At 37.5% G+C, this 24,294-nt stretch overlaps 1 protein-coding gene across 1 annotated transcript; it reads right to left on the reverse strand.

The window, feature by feature from the left end:
- Positions 1–4,321: 4,321 nt before the first annotated feature.
- On the reverse strand, positions 4,322–9,059 carry vip (vasoactive intestinal peptide). Its single transcript, XM_082556353.1, has 6 exons — positions 8,910–9,059; positions 7,941–8,045; positions 7,322–7,426; positions 6,451–6,576; positions 5,591–5,696; positions 4,322–5,189 (listed from the first exon to the last, which is right to left on the reverse strand). Coding segments are annotated over exons 1-6 (453 nt in total). The 5' UTR covers positions 8,912–9,059; the 3' UTR covers positions 4,322–5,180.
- Between the last annotated feature and the right edge of the window lie 15,235 nt (positions 9,060–24,294).

Below are 24,294 nucleotides of genomic sequence, written 5' to 3' on the forward strand. Positions count from 1 at the left end.
AAACAAAACCAAAGTACACCACACACATCTGTCAATGCCAAGGTTTTATGTATCTGAACATAATAAAAAATCATCTTGAACTTGCCAGTTTCTAAAACTATTTACACGCAACCCCTGATAAGCAACAGCACATCACATTTTGCATTGTAACATTGGTTATTTAACAAAAGCTAAACCAAACTGCAGAATTACGGAGCCCCAACCTGTACCTCATACTGCAGCAATAACCTGAAGTAACTGTCATCTTGTTGTTTATGAATCTCTTGCGTTGTTGTGGAAAAACTTTGGGCCACTCTTCTTGACAATAGTGCTCATGAACATTGAGGTTTCCAAGTATTCATTCATAACTGAGAACCCAGAGTGACGCCTTAATTACTTCTTCATCTGCTAATGAAGGTGGTGACGAGCAGTACAGCTTGCAGCATTGTAGCCTTCATTTTTAACTGTATGTTCCTAGAATGGCTTTAAAGGCTCTTTGAACGGGTTTTAAAATGTTCTTTTTGTTATCGGGTTTGTGTAGGTAAACACTAAAACAAAGATCTTGTATGTTCTCATTAGGATTTGTGTCAGTGGGCGGGACTATAACCTCAGCTTTATTTTGTTAACTGGAAATTATGTGAGAATGTATTTCAGGCTGTGTTACAGAGTAATGTAAAACTAATGCAACGAGTAGAGTAATAAATTATTTTCTCAGGCAGTTAATGAAGTAACATGCTAGATTGCATTTAAGAATAATAACAAGGAATCTGTAGTAAATTACTTTTTTGGAGTAAAAATTCAACACTACTTTTGTGTTTTCATTTCATTTGCATTTACCACGTGGTGAGACCTGTTAAAGACAAGATTTATTACTTTATGCCCTAATTTTGCAAAACCTTAGAGCTGAAAGAAGATGTTTTTTGTTTGTTTGTTTGTTTGTTTGTTTACACAAGTGTAACTGAAAACCCTGATTTAGCTTTACAGCATGATAAGAAACATACCAATCAGGTTTGAGATCAAGTTGACATTGTTTAATATTATTTTTGTTTCCAAACTAACTTTAGTTTCGAGCAATTATTTTATACTATTACTAAACCAAATTTTTCTTTATTTTCTTTCTAAAAACAAAAAAGTATCATCCGCTAAGATAAAGGGAGACAAACACATCTGACAATCACGTGTTCTTCTGTTACAGCTTCTCGAATGCAAATTCTTTTGAAAGGGCAGCATTTAGTATTGCAATCTTGTTGCAAACACCTTCCTCTCCTCTCTACAGGTGGTTTTAGCTTTTCTTTTCAAGCCTGTGTCATCTTCAGTGTTGCCTCAAGTGAGTGGAAAGACACATCATCACCCTTTTTTGCTATGACTAGACTGCTTTAAGCTGATAGGATGGCAGCAGTAACTCAAATAACCCCTCATCACAACCTTGTTACAGCCAACCTTGAACCTTGAAGTAGATACAGAAACAGAACACAACACTGGGTAAAGTAATTAAGTAAAGTATGTAAAGTATGTAAATGACAATCTGACAAAGAACAAAGGGAGACAGTGACTATAAACGCACAGAGGGGTGATAGGGGCAGAATGGAGACACCTGGGAGACAATGCAGAACTAAATCCGAAAATATGACATGGGGAATTATAAACTAAGACATGGGAACAGAGACAGATGACTATCAAAATAAAGAAAATGGCAAGACAGAAAAAGCTAAGAGAAGACCGAAAAAGCTGAGAATATTAACATAAAGAAACCAACCACAAATAACTGCTGAAAGTAAAATTCAATTCAATTTTATTTTATTTATATAGCGCCAAATCACAACAAAAGTCACCTCAAGGCGCTTCATAGATACAGAGAAAAGCCCAACAATCATATGACCCCCTATGAGCAAGCACTTTGGCGACAGTGGGAAGGAAAAACTCCCTTTTAACAGGAAGAAACCTCCGGCAGAACCAGGCTCAGGGAGGGGCGGGGCCAGGGGAGACAGGATAGAAGACCTGCTGTGGAAGAGAGACAGAGGTTAATAACAGATATGATTCAATGCAGAGAGGTCTATTAACACATAGTGAGTGAGAAAGGTGACTGGAAAGGAAAAACTCAATGCATCATGGGAATCCCCCGGCAACCTACGTCTATTGCAGCATAACTAAGGGAGGATTCAGGGTCACCTGATCCAGCCCTAACTATATGCTTTAGCAAAAAGGAAAGTTTTAAGCCTAATCTTAAAAGTAGAGATAGTGTCTGTCTCCCGAATCCAAACTGGAAACTGGTTCCACAGAAGAGGGGCCTGAAAACTGAAAGCTCTCCCTCCCATTCTACAATCAGAGATCAGAATCAGAATCAGAATGGGGTTTATTGCCAAATGTTGAGCAGGTTTACAACATTAGGAAATTGCTGCGGTGCTTCAGTGCAAACATAGTGTCATAAATAGCACTTAAATAGACATGGAAAAAAATAAAAGTAGGGATAAGAATTAAGAATACAAAACTCCAAATGCCGCAAATGCAATAATACAAAATATCAATAGACATAACAAAAGACAAAAAAACAAGGATCCAGCCCCTTCCCAGTGCAAACATTTGGAAAAACCACATCAGAAAATAAAATAAAAACAAAAAGATGTAAAACTCATAATATCCCAGTGTCACTGTCCATGGTGCTGAAATTCCTCCTTATTGTTTTCTAGGGTCTCCAAGGGTCTTTAAGCAATAAATTGAGTTACTTATTGCCAAATCTTCTTCTCCCCTAGAAAATGTACAAGTTCAAGACTCTATGTGATAAGTAGTCCGACAGTAATTTAGAAACAACAACTGAGGAATCACAGGTTATAATGCGCCACATTCATTTTAACTTGTGACTGAACTTCTTTAATGTGGTGTGGTCAACATATTTTTCACAGGGGGCATGCTCATTTTGGTTTCTTTATGATCATCTCAACATGGTCTGTATTTTTTACTGACTGACTGATTTATTAATTTTTTTTTTTTAAGCTATAGATGTTTTCCGGTTGACCGACCGTGACTCTAAATAAATGGCATAATTGTCCTGAAAGAGACATGATGTGTGGATCGCCATTGGCAACATATTGCCTTTTGTTAAAAACAGATCCTGATAGGATCCCCACACAGAAACACCTGCTTCTCTGGGCACCGAAAATGGTTGAGGCAAAAGAAATGCACTCAGGGTATATCCAGTTTGTTTATGTCACTGTCACAAATCTTTATGTCAATCAGATGAAACCCACAGGGATAAAGTAAAGGCCGCTTGGTGCTTCATGCTCATATGTGTCGACATGTTATCATCTACATGTTATGTTCATGGTGTTTTGAGAAATTCAGATTGGTTGTCCCAGAGTAGCAATAATATTTTAAAACAGTTAAAATCTGATGGGGAAAAAAGGATTGTGTAAGAGAGATAGCATTCTGTTTTAATGTTCAGCTTTCAGGAAAAACAACTCACATGCTGATTTTGACCCCAAAACATTTGCCTCCTTGTCTGAAACACATTTAAGAATGAAAAACAAACAAACAAACAAACAAACAAACAAACAAACAAACAAACAAACAAACAAACAAACAAACAAACAAACAAACAAACAAACAAACAAACAAACAAACCCAACCTTTTGCCAACTTTTCTTTAGATTCCCACTAAACAAACTTTTGTCCTCAAACTTACAATCAGCTGGGTGTAGAAGGCAATGAGCTCTCTACTCATCAAACAATCAGGCAGACAAAACACATCAGCTTTGAAAAATAAACCAAAATCTTTTATTTGGTGACTGGTTTACATCACTAAATACACTAAAGGCAGGTCTATGCACAGTTATAACTTCTTTGCTCTACATACTGAATAATGTAAAGTGATTATATGCATCTGTGTCCATTCAATGTGTGTCCTCCTCGCCTGTGAATCCCCCATGAAAAGAACATTTATGAATTCTCTGACAACTTGGTGTGCGCACAGATCATGACCGCAATACTGAAAATGATTGGGACAACACTTTAATTTAACACAACTGTACATTAAAGAGCAATAAATTTATCTATCCTGTTGAAAGGAAATCAATCAAATCTTCCACTGTCAATCTTATGACTATTGTTCTGTTGACATTAAATGGGTCAACTGAACATTTCTAAATAAACAAATTTACAAACGGTACCTCTGGCTGGAAACCAAATAAATCACATTTCATTTATAGTTTGAGTGGACAAATGCTTTACTTAAATTTGAGAGGATTACAGATACCCTGAAATGAAAAATGAAGACATTAAAAACAATGGAGTTTTTATTAACATTCAACATGTCAATTAATTGATTAAATTTAATGGAAAAGAAATTTGCATAAAGCTGTAATTTCACTAAAAGTTAACACTGTTTATGTTCCACTGAAGATCAGCTGTACCAATGCTCCACTGACAGTTAATGAAATGAGTCTGAATTTAATTACATAGATTTGAATGCTCCATTTAAAGTTAATTTGACAAGTGCTGGCTAGTTAAAACCAAAGTTAATATGTCATGAATATGAAATTTACTGGGAATGTTCTCTGTGCAAATGAAATTGGATTGAGTGTTATTATTTTAGTTTAACTTGACTGGGTCATTTAAAATCCCAAAAGCGGATAGGGCCAAAGATCCTTAGATAAAATTTTGGATTGTTTTTTTTCACTGGAAGTTAAACCTTTTTCTGACAAATTAAGGTTTGTGACAGATTAATCATGTTTATCTTCCAATGAATGTTTGATATTGGCCAGTAAAGCCAGTATATCCACTGTAAATCAACCGGTATGCTATTAAAAAAAACACACTTTTCTATCAATAGTCAATGGCTCAAATTTTCAACTGAAAGTTCATGGGACACAATTCTCTTAAATTTAACACTGCTGTTGTTCCCCAGAAATGGTTAATAGAACAAGAGCGACCTCCTTTTTATCCACTGCTGCCATTTGTTGACACATGCATGTTGCTCAGTGCGGCCCGAAAATTCTTTTGCGATTAGCATTGTGCATATATATGTGGTATATATACAGTGAAAATGTGTACTGTGTAGATGAACAGATAGCTAGATAACCACACTGGAGAACACATCATTGTTGGTTGACTTTTGAATGTCCTTTGGATTAATACGGTGTTGTTTTTTCTGAATGAATGGTTTCATGAGGATGACTTGAGGTATTCACTCGAGCATGGACTTCTCCTCAAAGTGCCTGCAAAAAGAACAGCAAAGAACAGGCAGAGAGGAAGGTTAAAAGCTGCAATACATAACACAGCATTGACTAATAGTCAGGTACTAATTGTGTGAAAAGTTACTTCAGAAATTTAGCTTCATACTTGTCATAAAACTGGACCTTTTAACATTGTTTGTGCTTTTGGTGGCTTTTAGCACTTTTTAATTAATTAGCACTGACTCTCAGGTAATATGTCTGTGCATTGCAGCTGTACAGTTTATGAATGTAGGCTGTTAACTACGCTTGCTGGCATTAGCATGCCTCACGTTTTAAGGCTCCAAAATTCTGAGTCAAAAGAAACCAATAGGTGTCATTGATGTTGATGCTCTCTCTCCCCTGCAAGTAACTGTGTATTAGTGTGCATATGTGTCTGTACTTACCAGCTGATAGTTGTTTAGGAGATGGTCTACGTTTATGTCGTCGTAGCTCTCCTGGAAGGTTTTGGGTTCATCCCTGGACTCCTCGCTGGTTACAGGATCTTCTAGGCTGTGTGGTGTAAGGACATCGGGGAGGAAAGAGGGTTTCAAGATCCACACTTTTTTTTTTAAATAAACACCTGACAGGTCTAAATAATCTGAAAGACTTGTCATTATCCCTTTCCATATTTCTTCACAAACCATAACAATTGTTCAGTGCATTTTCTTCTAGTTAGATGAGTGTACTATTTTTATTTGTGTATTAAGTGATTGAAGTGACAAAGTTTTGAAGATGCACAAACATATATATTAACCAAAGTTGATTTTATTCCGTTTGAGGTTCTAAAGGTCTTTTTCTTCACATAATCAAATGTACAAATTATCACCCTTATGAATCCGACGGACTCTGTATTTATTGTTTTTGTAGAAAAGTAGCTTTACAAATACATGTCCAGGTAATTCAAACAGTCTAGTCAATGAACCTTAAAATGAGGATTTCTTAAAGCAAATGCTGCATGTTTTGCACAATATTCAGCAAATTTGCTTTACTCAATACCCAAATAAAAAATGTATAAATACATTTGAGCAGAGCCACTTTATCAATTTACCAACTGGTTATTGTGATTTGCAACCATCAAGCTCATTTATACATCAAATAAAACCAGCATCCATCAAAATGGAGTGAAGTAATCAAAGTAAATGTGCTTTTAGCTCCATTATTTTCTTAATGTATTCTTCTGTTCATCCATAAGCAGCTTCAGAAACTAAGAAAGCTATCTGTGTATACAGTGAGATAAAAAGTGAACACAAGGACTGATTCCTACCTTCTCTTTCCTGATAAGACAGAGTTCAGGTACTTCTTGACAGCCATCTGTTTGCGGAAGCGGCTGTAGTTGTCTGTAAAGATAGCGTCTGTGTGACGCTTTGCTGGCTCGTCCATCAGCTCATCACTGAACAGAAGAGATGACAGCAGAGTGATACCATAGCTCAGAGGGCAGCAGGTCTTAATGCAAACTCAGTGCAGCTCATGGTCTGTGACTCATGTTGTCATGTGTGTGTGCATGGGTGTGTGTTCCTCTAGAATATATAAAAACATGATGTGATGTCACTGATTAACCTTTAAAATATATGTGCAATTACAAAAAGCATGAACTCTTTCAATTGTAAATATAAGTAAATATAACATTTCTATGAAGTCTTCTTGGACTCATTTCTTTTATTTGTATCTAATTTGATTATATGACTAAATGTTTTCGATGAAATAAAATATGAACTTTGGGGGTTGGGAGAAAAATCAACTTTCAACCTAATTTATAGCTTTAAGGTAAAAAACAAAGAAACTGTACTTTACTTTCCTTAGCACCCATATTTTGATGGTTTATGGTCAACAACTGGTCCTTGACTGTGGTTTTGGTCAATGAACAAAGAAATTTTCTACAGATAATAAGCTTTGTTTATGTATTCATTTATTTAGAATTTTCTGAAAACTTAACATTTCTATATAATCCGAAAATATTTTAAACGCCTCTAAATACTTCTCATGTCTGGATTGACAGAGTTACACACGAGTTTATTAAGCCTAAACACGAATCATTATATACATTTAATAAAAAGAACAGGGTTGGGCATAAGAAAGAACCACTGCTTTCTCAAAAGCGAAATTTAGCATGCTTTTTGGGGGATTATTTCACCTACCTGACCCGCTTTCCAATCAGAGACTCCAGGTACCTCCGTGCTGATAGCTGTCCCAGGAGTTTGCTATATCCGCTGGTAAACAGACCGTCTGCGTGTCTCGTCGCTCTGCACAGATTCACAAGGCATTCACATTAAAAACCCGGATACTTTTAATCCAAACTAAACCGGAGACATACCCATTGTGCTTATGATTGTAACAGAATCTTTTATTGCTTTTGCCGTATGACAAATCATGTAAGTTTCTCAGTAATATGATAGTGTAATGATAAATAATGATCAAATATCTCAGATTTTACCCCCAACAAGTTTCTTAAATAGTTCCAAAGTGGTCGCTATTGTAGAAGTCCGATGCTTACATTTAATGAACGGTTCATTCAGCTAATGCAGTTAATCGCATACCTCATTGTATTTATTACCGAGGAAACTTTCCCCACTCTTTCAGTTTCATATCCATGTCATCTGCGCTCAGCAAAACCAATAAGTTAAACAATTTACTCAAGAACATAAAAGTTTCGGCTCCAGAGTCGAAAGACAAAGCTGTTCGTCCTACCATACAGTGTTGGGTACATTTCCTTCTCTATACATTTTTTTTTTGTAAATAACACGTGTTTGCCCTTACCTTATGGTTGTGTGCGGTAGACTTAGGGTCCGGGAGTACAACACACTGCACAGGGCTATTAGGAGAAGCAGGTGGGGGCCGGTTCGTTGTACCATCGCTTTATACCTGAAGATGGAAATGGTGAAGGGTTATGCTCATTCTGGAACACAGAAAGTATATCTGATCGTGCCAACAGGGGAAGGATATCCTTTATCCGGAATTACGCGCAACAGTCCAGTTCAGTTTCTCGAGGCAAATGCAGAGAAGAGAGGACTATTTGTGGAACGAACTCTAACCAATTTCCCCTTTGGTGCCGATCTTGACATAGAGAAGACAAGAAGCCATCGGAATCCAATGCGCAATTGCGCGCGTCGCCGTCACAGGGTAGGACTAAAGATATAATTCCACATACCACATACTTTGACTGTGTTGGCACAATCTGACGTGGTATTGAAATGTATAATTCAAAAGAGTTATTGAGAAAACGCTTGCGATCTCCATCAAAATACCACGAGTAAATTTATCACCGGAAGTCTAAATATCTTTATCAGTAACTTTCTGCTTCAAAATTTCTTTTTAACTACTCAGTTCCGTGACTCTCAGTGCAGTGAGAGTTCGATGTTGACTGAAGAAACGAAATAAAAGCGTTTATCTTCGAAAGGCTGTCAGGGATATAACCGTTACGAAACACTGTTACTTTTGTCAGGAAAGAAAAACATCTGGCGCGGTCCCATGCGTAATTGTGCACAGCGCGGATATGTCGAGGAGTTTTATTACCCTTCGTCAAGAAGTGTAATGCCTCTAATTGCTGTTTAAACCAAAACAAGTAGTTTATTCAATGTAAAACTCAACTTTCAGTTATTAGTAAAGCGTTTCCAAAAGCCGATGGAAGCGGGCATAACACCAAAACTAAAACCCCACCAAATACGAAAACAAACACAAATTCTCAAAGGAACCCCAGAATTACTATGATACAAATGAAAATCTTACATGTGCGGTAGAGAAAGTTGTCTGGTTTGGTTCTCTCTGCTGTGCTGCCCAGACTCCTGATCTTGAGTCGCTTCTTTATGTCCACACTGCTGCTCCGATGTTTCCTCACTCTCGTTCTCCTTTGTCTTTCTGTTTACCTTCAGCTCTGCTGCCGTTTTATACACCTGGATATTCCTCAAGAAGCATCAGACTCATCAGGGGCCTGAGACGTCAGTGGGTCGCTGCTTTCGTCATTGGTGTTGCTCACGGAACCAAAGAGGCCTATGGTGGAATTAGTGGGGAGTGTTATTCTGTTTCTTCTGATTAAACGCAGGAATAACTAACTTATATGCCAGGGTTGATGTTGACTCATCTGATCATTTCCCCATGAGCTCCTCATCGTGCAAAACTATAGTGCAGGTCAGGGAAAACTGGAAATTGGACTGGAAATGAAACCGAAAGCTCTGAGACCTGGATGGAAACTAGAATAAGAATAAAACAGCTGTGAATTTCAAATGTTAGCATGATTTTATAAATGTTATTGTATAGTAGCCCTTCGTTGTCATCCTGAAAATGGGCATTTGAACAGTGCATTAGCAATGGAGTTTAAAAAGACTTGATTATTTTAGCTGTGGATGAATATAAATCATGAACTTCTGGAGCATAAAAACGTTCATGCGAAAGGTCAATATAGAACAAAAATTAAGCCACACCTTAAAAAAAAATCAAGAACTCTTTTGTTTAATACCTTTTTTCTTTTAATGAGCTGCTTTTTAAAGGCTTCCTGGTTTCAGAAACAATGTCACCAAAGTAGATTTAACAGTAAAAATGCAACATGGAGCCACTGCAGCAACTAAAATATTTAATTAAAAATAATTAAAAACATTCATCATGTTCTTCATATTTATTTTAATGCCAACACATCTCTCAAACATTTCAGTGTGCATTTCATTGTCTGATGAAAATTTCTGATAACTAGTGGAGTGTGACATGGGATGTTTTACACAATTTCCATTGGCCTTTGAATGTTGAGACACTCTGATAATAAATCATTTTAATTAGTGTATACATGTGCATGTGATAGCCAAATGTTTTCTTCACTTTTATTCAGCATATCCGAGGTTTTACCGTTCCATCTCTGTCAACCAGAGTTTAAAAGTGTTCAAAAGTTATAAATGTATGCAAAGTGTAGAAGAAGAAGACGTGTTCTTGCTTATTTTTATTTCCATTTATTTAATCATTGACACAAACAGTAATTCCACAACAATGCTACCAAAAAAATCCTCTATCGCTGCTATTTATACCTTCTTGTTTAAATCTAAAGTGAGTGCTGAGCATCATTGATAGTGCTGAAAAGAAAACACTGTGGATATTGCAGATTACACCTCCAATAAACTAAAAAAGTTACAGGATGTTTGCAAAGTAGTGATGCTGCTTTCTATTTCAGGTTGTATTGGGCTTTAAACAAAAGAATAGCATACAGGACTGAAGTGTTCCTGAGTCCACCCACAGTGTCCCTGATGAGTCTGATTTGTTCTGCTGGAATGGCACAGTGAAATAGCTGTGACGTCAGCTGGCACCTCATCCATCCATCTTTCCGTCCATCCAAATGAGTGTGAACCATTTAGCCAATATCACCGGAGAGGGAAAAGATGATTGGCTCAGACATGGGAAACAGAGAGAGAAAGCGTGACTGTGTGCTGCCTTTAGGTGAGAGTGTAGAGCTGAAAAAATAAGCACGGAAACAATACACAGGATTGTTGTTGAATTAAACAGATAAACACAATCCTGTTACAATTGTGTGTCAACTTTCACAAATTTTATAGATGTTTTGAAGATATGAAATATTCGATCTGTGTCATGGCTCCTGGTTTTGGCTCTAGGGTTTTGTCATTTTGTGGATTCATATTTAATATTCTGTGCATTCTGTTTGATTTCACTGTCTAGCTTTTAAGTTTTTGATTATATTTAGACTGAGGTTTTTTTTTTTGTTTTTTTCATTTTAGGGATCTTGAGCATTAATTCTTGTTGTCATGAAGCATAGAATTAGGATCCAAATGCAGGCTGTAGAAACAGGGACAAGCTGTTTAGTCTATGGACATAGTTTTGAATACTTGGTGTTTATTTAGCTTCTGTTTTGATGAATTCCTCATGCATTTGCTTCCCTCTGTGTTTCCGTCTGCTCTTTCCTCTTTCTTGTTTTCCTGTGTTTATATGTTTATCCTCCAGTATTCCCTTGTCTCTGTCTTTATGTTTGGCATGAGTCTTTTTGTCTCTGTGTTCAGTAATGGGTCTTCTGGGTTGCTTTCTATTTCACTTTGATAGATGGCTCTTTCTAGGCTCTTATTTAAAGGTCTTCTGATCATCTTGATCACTTTCAGTTGTGTTTTGTTCCATGTCTGTTCCTTATCAGCCCTAACTCTATAAATAGTCTCTGTTAGTCTCCATAGTTCTGGCCGGTGTGTTACTTTGTCCCTGGTCTTTGTTCCTCACTCCTAGTCCAACTTTGAACTGACTCTTCATAGTTAATGTGTTTGACTAATTACTTTTTTTTAAAAAACTTTAATAATGTTAAAAACAAATCTTTTTAATATTTAAGTATTCACCTTTTTTGTTTTACCCTTTTTGCCCTCAGAAATTTTATTCAGAATTTACCTGCAGTTGAATATTTACCTGTGCCTGAAATCGCTCAATGTCTTCTTGCTTATAACTTTCAAAAGTTTAACATATTTCCCAGTTTTTAGCATTTGATTTAAATTGCCAATAAATTGTAATTTATGCTGATATTTATGTATATATAATTGTATATTTTTGTATATGTTCCCATCCTGTGTTGTTATAAAGGGTCCAGGGATAATCCAGGGATTATTTCTATTTTACTTGCATTATTAATATTATTATTATTGATTTATATTTCCTAAGTAGACACATCTAAAAATGCAATGAGCTCTGCTTCATTGTTTCAGCACTTATTCAGAAGCAGGTCTCTGGTGTTCTCAAGAGACACAAGTTTATGAAAGAGAGGGGTGAAAAAGCCCAGTCATCAAAACAAGTTGGTTAGGGTCCATCAAACATTTGTGCCCAGGAGTCTGTAACTTGATCTGGGCACAGCCACAATACAAATAAACAGTTATTGATAATGAAGATGACAGAAGAATGAAAAGAAACAACTTAGGCCTGAGGCTGATCTTTGGAGAAGGCTAAATATTGGTGGCTGCTCCAGATTTGGCAGGAGGCAAGGGCAGGTCACAGAACAGTAGACTGGATGATGTCCTACTGTACATATTCCATGATCTGTGTTTAACTTTGAGACTTAAAGTTATCAACTCTCTGAGGAATGAATCAAAAACAGTGCAGTTCTTGTTTTATTAATCAGTATGCCATAAGAGTGTTTTCAGTTTACAATCTGTTGCACAAAACAGGTACTGTGCATTCAATTTCACAAAAAATATATAAAAGATTTGAGGGCCAACTGTTAAGTGGAGTGAAAATCCTGCAACCTATTACATTAAATACATGCAGAACAGAAGCAAAACAGAATTTAATCGGGGAAATGCCAAAAATAAACATGTGTTTCTTATTGGGGGTTCAGATTTGGCTCACTAATGGCCACTGTGCATCTCTCCCTTGCACCATTCTGGATCTTGTCTTTTGCGCCATGTCTCCATGCCAAGTTTCACGTTTCGGGTTTTTCATGTTTATTTTTAGTTTCCCCAATTTAGGGTATTGTTTATTCTTGTCTTTGTTTGCCTTATGCTTTGTATTTCTCCATCAGTCATGTTAAACGGCTCGCTTTTTGTTAATTTAAGTTTTGTTTCACATTCCTTTGTGTCTGCATTTGGGTCCAGTATTCACAATACATACAGTCTGCTTCTGCATATTGTGACACTCCCAGCATTAGATCTTTTCTTATATATTTATCTTATCGTATTAAAAAAATAAAACTTCCATCACTTATATTAGCAGTGAGTGACATTGAATGTTTAATACATGGTTTTGCATTTACTTCACTGTTTACTTCACCACATGTTCTACATCATCATATCCTCCTAAATGGACTGTATTTATATAGTGCTTTTCTGAGATTATCTAAATTTGACTGCTCAAAATTTCAGTCAGTGATATTGTGGATCAGCATCAGAATAATCATAAGTACACTGCCAATGCAGTAAAAACACACATGGATAGAGAAACACATAAAGAGACAATGTCAGTATAAAGGCACCCAGCATTCAAAGAAGATCTTTCTATGCCCTCCTGGAAGCCCGAAGAGCTATTCCTGAAGACTATTCGAAGAATTCACTATCATGAAGAATAAAAGGCAATTATACCAAATGTTGACTTTCAAGCTTGTTAGAATTCTAAAACCTCTGTTTTTGTGACTTGTGGTGTATTTTTATGTGTGTTTACATGTTTTCCCAGCAAGATATAAAAAAATAAGGAGTGGTTCATGATTTTTGCTGAGTGTGTCTGAATGGAAAATGTGAAAAATATGATTAATTTTTGTTTGCATTTACGGTTGTTCACCTGATGATCACTGCAAATTTTATTTACCTCTTTGTGACAAGAAAGTCTCTGGCCCCTATCTGGTCCTTGATATCGCCTCATAGTCAGCAGATGAACCCCCCTTTACCTCCTTGCCCTCCCTCTTCTCAGTCATGATGGCACTATGTGAAACCTTAATGTGATCAGTCCAGAAAGAAAGTAGATTATGTAGAAGTCCATGGAGAAAGAGCTGGTCTAATTGACAGCAGTGATTGGAGGCAGGTCTGTGCAGGAAGAGGAAGCTGATGGAGGAAAAACATCAGCATTAATATGTGGGTCTTGATGGAATGTACGGAGGAAAACGTTCCTATAGACATGTAATGGGTCACCTCTGCACACAAGCTGGCACAGAGCACTGAGGTCAACAGGAATCTGATGCCTTTTTCTTTTTTAAGATTTTATTTGGCACTTTAAATACCGCTACTAGAGTAGTACTGAGTTCACGTCTACTAAAGCAACTAACTTTGTTGTTATTTCTTAGCTCAAACCTTCTTTTGCTTTTGTGTCCTTACAGTCACTATTACGCAACAATCCATAAGTAACTCACCAAGCTGGATCATGGCTCATTAGGGGAAGAAATAAGCCCTGGTTCTGCGCCAGTCAAGCACCATTCATTGAGGTCTGTGTGCCTTGTGTATAGCAGATATACATAACAATATAACAGATAATAATATACTTGATAGAAATTAAATTAATCTGTGTTAATTCTGTGTTTAAGAAAATATGTAAGCGCCATATAAGCATAATAGTGTGCTGAGAACTAAATAATGAATAGTGAAATAATCTTAGCCTTTCTTGAGAACTCATAATGCAAGTGATGTCACCTGAATAACTGACGACTGTGTAAAGCATTTGATGAAACCAGCAAAGATCAGCTGAAACCAGCATGACATTTCTGTGAATTTTTGCAGTGTAGTTGTGTATTGAATATTATCTGTTTGCGCTTAGTATGGCCACAATAAATGGGTGCACACTGAACCAAGCATTAGCTGTGTAGGTTTCTCTGAAACAGTCAAATGCAGGACACAGTTTTAATGAAATCATCACATGTAGGGTTGACAGCTGGAACTTTGATTAGGTAAGTGTTTCCAAGTGATCTAACAGCAGTTGGGGCTCCCCTTCTCTTTTACCAGGGCAGTACTTAGAGCGCTGGAGCACATGAGATGGCTGGTTATGTGAGAGTTTGACAGACAAGTTTGAAAGTAGGCATTTAGCAAGGTTTCCAACAGAATTCCTACAAGGAAGAAGAAGACAGACAGGTTAGTACATAACTTATTATACTTGAGTAAGCAGGTAAGTTAGCCTAAACTATAACATCAAATATGAAATGAGCCTTTGTGTTCTTTTTGGTCAGCAGTGGTTTTCACCTAGGGACTCCCCCATCGATGAAGTTTTTGCCCAGTCGCTTTCTTATTGTTGAATCACAACATAATTCAAGTGGCCTGCAGTTCATTAGATGTTGCTCCGGCCACTCCTGGAAATATTCATCTCTGTTCCAAGTTTTCTCCATTTGTGAAGAATAGCTTGCATTGTGGTTCACTGGAAATAGTTTTGTAACCCTTTCCAGTCTGACAGATGTCAATAACTATATTTTTTCATGTGTTAGAGTTTATTAAGCTTGTCGGATGATATGTTATTTTTTAGTGGGATAATGCAATTACCTTTTCACAAAGGGCGAGGCAAGTTTGATTAGGATCATTTAGAAACTTTTACTTAGGCTGCCATTGTCTAGTATTAAAATTTGTTTGAACTCTTTTAAATAGCAGGGCAATAATCTAGCAAGGAGTGGTGATGGTGGAATCCAAGTTTAAGTACAGCACTGATTGAAGATGGAGATCAGGTGTCCCTGCTGAGACTTTGGCTACCTTTGCAAAAGACTGGTTATTGACGTTTATGCTTACATTCACAAAGAGGAGCGAGATGGAGAGTGAAGGCAGGCCTATACCTGGATGACATAGAGGGCTGCTGGCATTAAAATCTCTGTCAGTGCGCCCCAGGGTGGCTGTGGCTACAATGTAGCTTGCCATCACCAGTGTGTGAATGTGTGTGTGAATGGGTGGATGACTGGATGTGTAAAGCGCTTTGGGGTCCTTAGGGACTAGTAAAGCGCTATACAAATACAGGCCATTTACCATTTACCATCAAGTCTGTCAGACTGATTCTGCAAAATGAGTCAAGTCAACTACAAAGAGATATCAAATAACCACAAGACAAGCTGATTTAAAATGACTGCAAAGTAACAGAAAAAAAGAACAGGGGGCAGAACATATACAATCTGATGTAAAAAACAAACAAACAAACAAAACAAAACAACTTCGAGATCCAATAATTATAAGGAATAAACACACTAATAATAAACTCAACTGTGGAAAAGAGATGTAAAGGGACAAAAAAAAGGTGGGGGTGGAGGGGTGCAATCCATCTGCATTCATTAAAGGTTACAAATGTGGGAAAAATTATGAGTGAAATCCAATTTTAGGTCCAAATGGTGTCTGTGTGAGAGTCGGCAGCGTGACTCTCCCACCTGACGGTGTGAAGAGGGGAATCCCCTGGCTTGCTGAGTGCCTTCTCTGCACCACATTATCCAATTAGCAAGCCACATGGAGCGACAACTCTGATGGCAGATTGCTGCCTGCAGCCTGATGGGACTCACTGGGGTCTCTCTGCCACCTTAGTTAATCTCTCTCGTGAGTTTATGTGGCAGGTAGGGAGAGACAAAGTAAAGATACTGAGATAAAAGTGTAAAGGAAAGATAGATGATGATAGAAAGTGTGAGAGAGATAGAAACCAAGGCAGAGGCAAGCGACTGAAATAAAGATGGAGAGAGATGAAAGGAAAACAGGATCGAGGGATTCAAATGAATTTAGAAAAAAAAAATTCAGGCCAAGCTTAAAATAAAGTGAAAAGGACGCTTGAGTGTGAAATATGTGAAAAGGCCAGGGAAAGTTCAAATTTTCTGTTAACAGTAGTGTTCAAAACATTTGATGCATGCCTATTTGATGCTATAAATTAATGTTAATGACAGGAAAATGTTATGAAATGTTTACGCCAAATTAAGATGTTTGTCATATCTCACAATGACAGACAGACGACTCATGTCTGTGGTGTGACCCAAAACACAAAGGTTCCTCACTATAACCATGAAACCCTGAAATGCATTACCTCATCTTATCTGTGTATATTTTGCTATATGTATATAATTATGTTAACTGTAAAAATATAGTAAAAAAAAAAAGAAGAGTATGAATGACTTCTCTTCCCACTGGTGATTGTGTAGCGAAGATGATATCAAGACATCCCTCTACAGACGAATGGCAAGCCTTTGCACTCGTCTGAAATGTCGTCATAGGTGATGTTTCAAACTGGTTTTCGTCTCCCGGGTGAAAAGATTCTTCTCTTCCAGGCTCAGCATGAACCCAGTTGGGTTAGGTGATGGATTGCCATTGACAACCAGAGGAGATTAGTCTGATACATTACAGCTAAACTCCCCTGATGGTTTAAACCTAGTTTACTGCAGCAGGATACAGGCTGCATTCAGAATTGAAAATGAAGACTGGGCCAACACTGCCGGATGAAATTTGGGAAATGAACATCATTAATGCTGTAATGCAAATGACAGGTTTATGACACCTAACTTCCTCCCTAATGAACTCAATAATAGCATTAACTGCTATGTGTCATTTTAGAACATCTATAGGTTGGAAAAAAGTAAAACAATTAAGACTTTTTGTATTCCTTAGCTTGCAAACAGTTAAACTGTCTTGGGAAAATGTGGCGAGAATCTGACTGATATCATTTTTAAGTCATGTGAAACACCGAGCTGCAGTCAGACTGTGATTAGCCTGTCACATCGTAACAAGTCAACTTGAATAATCATATAGGTTATTCAAGCTGAGTGACCATAAAGGTAATATGTCACTACCCACTGAATTCAACTTATAGTTATGTAATGCAGTGTAGCACAATGATTTTACTATTCAAATTTAAGCACTAAAATAATTTGGAAAGGTTTAGGGAATAGTAAGGTTGTCATATTTAGGTACTAGTGAGACTCACCAAGCAGACTCAGCTTAGAGCTGAAGGAGGTTCAGTACAACACTGAATGGTTAAGGGGGAGCTAGCTAAGTATTAGCAGGCTATCCAGGAGGCAAGTATTGTGAGTCAGTGAGCTAATGGAATCAGAGTCAGCTTTACTCGGGAAAGCACAGTGACAGAGCGTGTGATGAATCCTGACTCGACATCTGTGTTTCCAAAGAAGAGTGGGTTGAGTACAGGTAAATCTGTGTCTCTGGAGTCAAGAGGATGATGAGGGGTGACAGAATAGCAGGAGCAGTCGCCAACCAGTTGGTAAGTTGATCTTTGAGCTAACAGATCACAAAACCTGACTCATAATACACGATTGGATTTAAGGTTGATTCCATCCTCACAGAAATGGTGATAGCCTTGGCATTTGAAAAAGACTGTACACTGAGCAGTAATACACTTCACTAAGTTTCTTTTTGTTTGTTTTAATTGCTTTGGTGCTGCTGAGTAGGCTATACACACTGGATAATCAGGAAAGTGGAGACAAGACTAGACAAGAGACGATAGGAGTAGACAATCAGGACAAACATGGGGGAAGAAAAAATACTCAAGCCACATGCACGTAAAATAAAAAAAGAACATAAGAAAATGTATACAATAGACACTGGCATTACAGGAAAACAAAACACAAAACCCAGATCGATGACGGATCCCAGGGATCATAACACAAGCACAAGGGCACAATGACACAAACTCAGACAGCTGCAGAGACCACTAATAAAACGTGCTCTCGTTATACTCTTTTCTTGAATGCCCTGCCTTGCCCTTGATTTTTTCATGTACAAATCCGTAAGGTTACATCATGTTGGGGGGAGTGGGATAAACCAAGATTGTCATGGAGCCTTGTATTCACTTGGATTTGAGCAGACTCTTACGTGCAGTAATACTGGCGTAACACTATATGTGACTTCCTCCTTTGATAAAGTCATAAACACAAAGGCTCTTGGACGTGACTATAACATGAAATCTACATTTTGTTAAACATTTTGTATTCCATTGTACTATTTTACTGATCTAAGCTAAATTGGTTCCAAGTTCTAGGCTCTGCTTGGCATGACAAGAGACTAGTATTACTGTTAAAGATAATCTAAGTGCAGGAATAACACACAGCCCTGTAGGCATATGAGACATACGGTATATTATTGTCGTAAAAGAACCTGCATTATAATTCACACACCAACAGAGAGATTCATCTTGTTGTGTAACTTCCTCTTTCACTCAGGCACACTTACACACTCATCGGAGCTCAAGTCCCTGGAGGCTGCTTTAATAAAGGTCTTGTTCTTGTTCAGATCAATTAGATGACCAGAGCTCTTCATTGCATCCTCAGTTAACTAAATACATAAATACATTTGGCCTGGTTTGAGCCCCATGGCAGACATTACGCGCAGCAATGCCATCTTGAGACTTTAATTGGTGAAACACACACTAGTGCAAACATGCACACGAACATTCCCATCATTAGTCCTGATTAACCAGAAAAGGCCTGCCAATGATGTACCTATCTGGCTCTCATGAGGACCAATCATATTAGTTTGGTTTTCCTGTTCGGGAAATTATATGGCACATGACCATGGCCTTCCTTTCATCTCTCCATCAAAAAAAAAAAAATCTTTATATAATACATTTTGCTTTGAGAATGTGTGATGTATCACCTGAAGCTCTCGGCAGGGAGAGAAAGTGTAATAGCATCTAACCAGAGTAAAATATTCTTTTTCATTTTTTTTTCACAGCAGACATTTTAACCTGTCAGAAAAGTGCAACTAATAAGTAATATCATAATGGCTGCATACTGTAGGTGAGGGTTTTCTTTTGTGCAGACTGGGTCACCAGCAGGCTGAATATCACAGAGTCATCATTAAAGTCATTCTTTACAGCTGAGCTTTTCTGCAATGACATGTCAAAGTGTGCTGAGATCATTTCAACATCTCTATTAAGGATATTTGATGTTATGTGGCCACAAACTATAAATTTCATGTACAATTTGCTGTTAGTACACAAATAAAAATGTTCTGCCTGTTTGAAATAACTACTGATGATGCTAATCACAACCTTATACTGGTGTTTTTCTTGTTTGTTACACACTTTCAAAAACTGGGTTTTTTTGTCATTAGAATTGTATTATATTTTTATTGTTATCTTTACAAATTTCTCCCATTTCAAGAAAATAACTCAATTGACTTATCTTTTCTATCCAGGTTACAAATCTTACTAAAAGAAAATAAAACCCAATGTGTCTGAGAATTTAGATTGTGTTTGATTTATTTAACTATTTGTTTGTTTAAACTTTTAGACAAGAGTTTTTAGTGATGCTAAAGACAATTTTTGTATTTTTTCTTTGTTTGTAATTGCAGACAATGTGCCTATTTCATTTAAAACAAGTGAACTGAAATGAAGATAGTTTTTAACAATACTTGTGTATATGGAGTTATTTTTGTATTTTTACCCACATGTTCAGTAATATTTGTAGCTGTAGCTGTTTTATTAAATACATAACAATTCCCAAACATGGAAAACTTTTGCAATGGCAACTAAAATAACTTCAAATCCTGAGTTTAATAACTTTATGTAGTCATTCATGTGTTCATTGTTCTCACACTGCAGAAACATCATAAAGACATACGGGCCTTGGATGAACTACAATTTCCTGCTTCTAAATTGATAAATTGAAATCTTAGCAATGTTTTTGACAAAGCTCATGGTCAGAACTACAGGGTGGGCCATTTATATGGATACACCGTAATAACATGGGAATGGTTGGTGACATTAAAGTCCTGTTTGTGGCACATTAGTATATGTGAGGGGGCAAACTCCTCGAGATGGGTGGTGACCATGGTGGCCATTTAGAAATCGGCCATCTTGGATACAACTGTTGTTTTTTCAATAGGAAGAGGGCCATGTGACACATCAAACTTACTGGTAATGTCACAAGAAAACAATGGTGTGCTTGGTTTCAACATAACTTTATTCTTTCATGAGTTATTTACACGTTTCTGATCACTTATAAAATGTGTTCAATGTGCTACCCATTGTGTTGGATTGTCAATGCAACCCTCTTCTCCCACTCTTCACACACTGATGGCAACACCGCAGGAGAAATGCCAGCACAGGCATCCAGTATCCGTAGTTTCAGGTGCTGCACATCTCGTATCTTCACACCATAGACAATTGCCTTCAGATGAACCCAAAGATAAAAGTCTAAGGGGGTCAGATCGGGAGACCTTGGGGGCCATTCAACTGGCCCACGACAACCAATCCACTTTCCAGGAAACTGTTCATCTATGCTCGGACCTGGCACCCATAATGTGGTGGTGCACCATCTTGCTGGAAAAACTCAGGGAACGTGCCAGCTTCAGTGCATAAAGAGGGAAACACATCATCATGTAGCAATTTCAAATATCCAGTGGCCTTGAGGTTTCCATTGATGAAGAATGGGCCCACTATTGTTGTACCCCATATACCACACCAAACCATCACTTTTGTTGGTCCAACAGTCCTGGAGGGATCCATCCAATGTGGGTTAGTGTCAGACCAATAGCGGTGGTTTTGTTTGTTAACTTCACCATTCACATAAAGGTTTGCCTCATCACTGAACAAAATATTCTGCATGAACTGAGGGTCCTGTTCCAATTTTTGTTTTGCCCATTCTGCAAATTCTGTGCGCCGATCTGTGTCATCCTCGTTGAGATGCTGCAGTAGCTGGAGTTTGTAAGGGTGCCATTTGTGAGTAGCTAATATCCGCCGAAGGGATGTTCGACTAATGCCACTCTCCAGTGACATGCGGCGAGTGCTACGCTGTGGGCTCTTGCTGAAAGAAGCTAGGACAGCCACTGATGTTCCTTCATTAGTGACAGTTTTCTTGCCTCCATATTTTGGCAAATCCAACACTGAACCAGTTTCACGAAACTTAGCAAGCATTTTGCTAACTGTAGCATTGGAGATGGATGGTGTCATAGGGTGTCTTGCATTGAAATCTGCTGCGTTCACCAGATATCAACACAATTTCGATTCGCACCTCACGTGTTAACCTCTTCGACATGTCAATGGTTGCGAACAAAGAGAAACTTGTAAATAACTCATGAAAGAATAAAGTTACGTTGAAACCAAGCACACCATTGTTTTCTTGTGACATTACCAGTAAGTCTGATGTGTCACATGGCCCTCTTCCTATTGAAAAAACAAAAGTTGTATCCAAGATGGCCAACTTCTAAATGGCCACCATGGTCACCACCCATCTTGAGGAGTTTGCCCCCTCACATATACTAATGTGCTACAAACAGGACTTTAATATCACCAACCATTCCCATGTTATTACGGTGTATCCATAAATGGCCCACCCTGTAGATCTGGTGACCCTGAACCCACACTTGTGCTGCTTCATGCTTCTTATGATTAATGATTCATGTTTATTGAGGGCGAAAAATCATGTTTTTGAATGTTTGTGTTATCACTTATCACTGTTGTCACTGTTATCACTGAAGTAGTTGTTGATCAGCGGTTACTGATCAATGGTTGATCAATGGTCATGAGAATATGCAGGTGTGCCAAGAGGAGGGCGGAGATCCAGGAAGAACTGAAACTGAAAACTGTTATGAATACAAATGGTTCCTTGGAATAACTTTATTTGCCAGTGCATAAGCTCATCCCTGTGTCATATCATTAGGAGAAGGGCCTGCTGCTTCACTCTCTCTGGCTGTTAATTAAGTTGTGCTGGATCCCTTTTGTAGGTACAGTGTCACACGTGACATTGGCTCACAACTTCTAATTATCTTCTGAAAGAAACAGCTGACTTCCCTCAGTTTGCTTACTCTCTCCCAGCTCTCTCTTTTTTGAGACCACAAAGTTGCTTTCTTGGGGACTCATTAGGAGTTAAATGCATAGAATAAATTATGTTTGTGTTTCATAAAGAAACGCCCAAATCTGCATCCACACTGGAAATGATTTGCACCAATATGGCAATCATGGAACATAGAGAGGGAATGATATTCAACAGTTTCAAAGTTGTAGCAAAATGATGCAGAGGTTGGTTAAGATTATCCATGATGGGTAACAGTTTATCAATGGACCTGTTCTATTTTATATCTTTAAAAGTGTCTAATTTTCTGCCAATCACAGAGCCAGCCTTCCTAATCAGTTGAGTCTGTTGGAGTCACCAGGTCTGATGCTGCTCCCTACACACTGTGCTCACCACATCTGTGAATCTCAATCATTGTGTTGCACACACTGAAGGATCTCAGCTTCCTTGGGAAACAGAACCTGCTCGCTCCCCTTTTGTACACAGCTTCTGTGTTAGACTTTCAGTTCATTCTGCTGTTAGTGAGGTACTTGTACACCTCTGCCACATGAACATCCTGTCCCTGGACATGTTGTTAGCCTTTTCTCTCTGAAGTTGGTCACTATTTCTCCAGTCTTATGTTCAGAAGCAAATGATTACTTCCAGATCACTCCTCAAAATAATACTCTCAAAACTAGCAGCTTCCCAAATTAAACATGAATCATGATATGAATTAACTATTTATAAAACTTTTAACACACTCACAAACAAGTAGGTCATATCTTAATCACAAAAGTTTTAGGTAGGTGAGAAAAAATGCTGTAAACAAAGAATGCTTTCAAAAATGGAAGTGTTAATCACTTATTTTAATCAATGAACAAAATGCAGTGAATGAACAAAAGAGAAATCTAAATCAAAACAACATTTGGTGTGACCACCCTTTGCCTTCAAAACAGCATCAATTCTTCTAGGTACACTTGCACAGTTTTAAGAGGGAACTCAGCTGGTAGGTTGCTCCAAACATCTTGGAGAACTAACCACAGATCTTCTGTGGATATAGGCTTCCTCACATCCTTCCTCACTTCCAGTACTTCTTTCTCTTCTTTATGCTGAAGATAGTTCTTAATGACTTTGGCTGTATGTTTGGGGTCATTATCCTGCAAAACAAATACATTTGGGACCAATAAACAATTATTTATATTTCTGAAAGCATTCTTTGTTTAAAGCAATTTACACCTGTCTAAAACATTCGCACAGTACATAGTATATGTATATATACATTTATATATTAATCTTAATGGTTTATTAATCTACTGAGACTTCGTATTTAATCCTACTCTAACTTTTTAAATGACACCATGAACACATTATGCATGAACTTTTTTTTATCAAGAAAAACATGTATGTCTCTATTTCTAAATCACATACTAAGGGGAGTAACACATTATAAAAGTGCTCTGACCTTCCCCTCCTGCCTGTCACCAACATTTCCCACTACTTAAGATTCGTCAGAGTATTTCTGTAAGTGGCATGACACAGAGCTGTACTGAAAGTCTGAGGTGTACAGCCCGTGTAACATACCAGTTTACACTCTCACAAACACCTCCACGTATTTATAAATCATCCAGTTCTATTAGACTGTCATAAACAAGTTTAACTTTTAAACACAAAAGAAATACTAATGAAAAAGAAAAAGAAAAAGAAAACTAAACACTCAAAATTAACACATTTATATTACTCATCCCTCTGAAATTGACATTAATTATTCTTCAGGGGAATTAAATTTGCATTGTTTTTAAGTGTCAAACCTAACCTTACAATGGAAGTGGTAAGCCTGCATTTTATAATTTTATAATTTATAATAACCTTGCATGAGAAGTGACTGAGGATACTGAATGTAAAACTTAAAAGTACAGAGCTTTAGACACCCTTCAATATAACATATCCACTACTGAGAGGCTTGAAAATGACCATAAAGTGGAACCAAAGCCTCTCACATAATGT

Source organism: Aulonocara stuartgranti, assembly GCF_965226115.1.
Source record: "Aulonocara stuartgranti genome assembly, chromosome: 13".
Classification (NCBI taxonomy): domain Eukaryota; kingdom Metazoa; phylum Chordata; class Actinopteri; order Cichliformes; family Cichlidae; genus Aulonocara; species Aulonocara stuartgranti.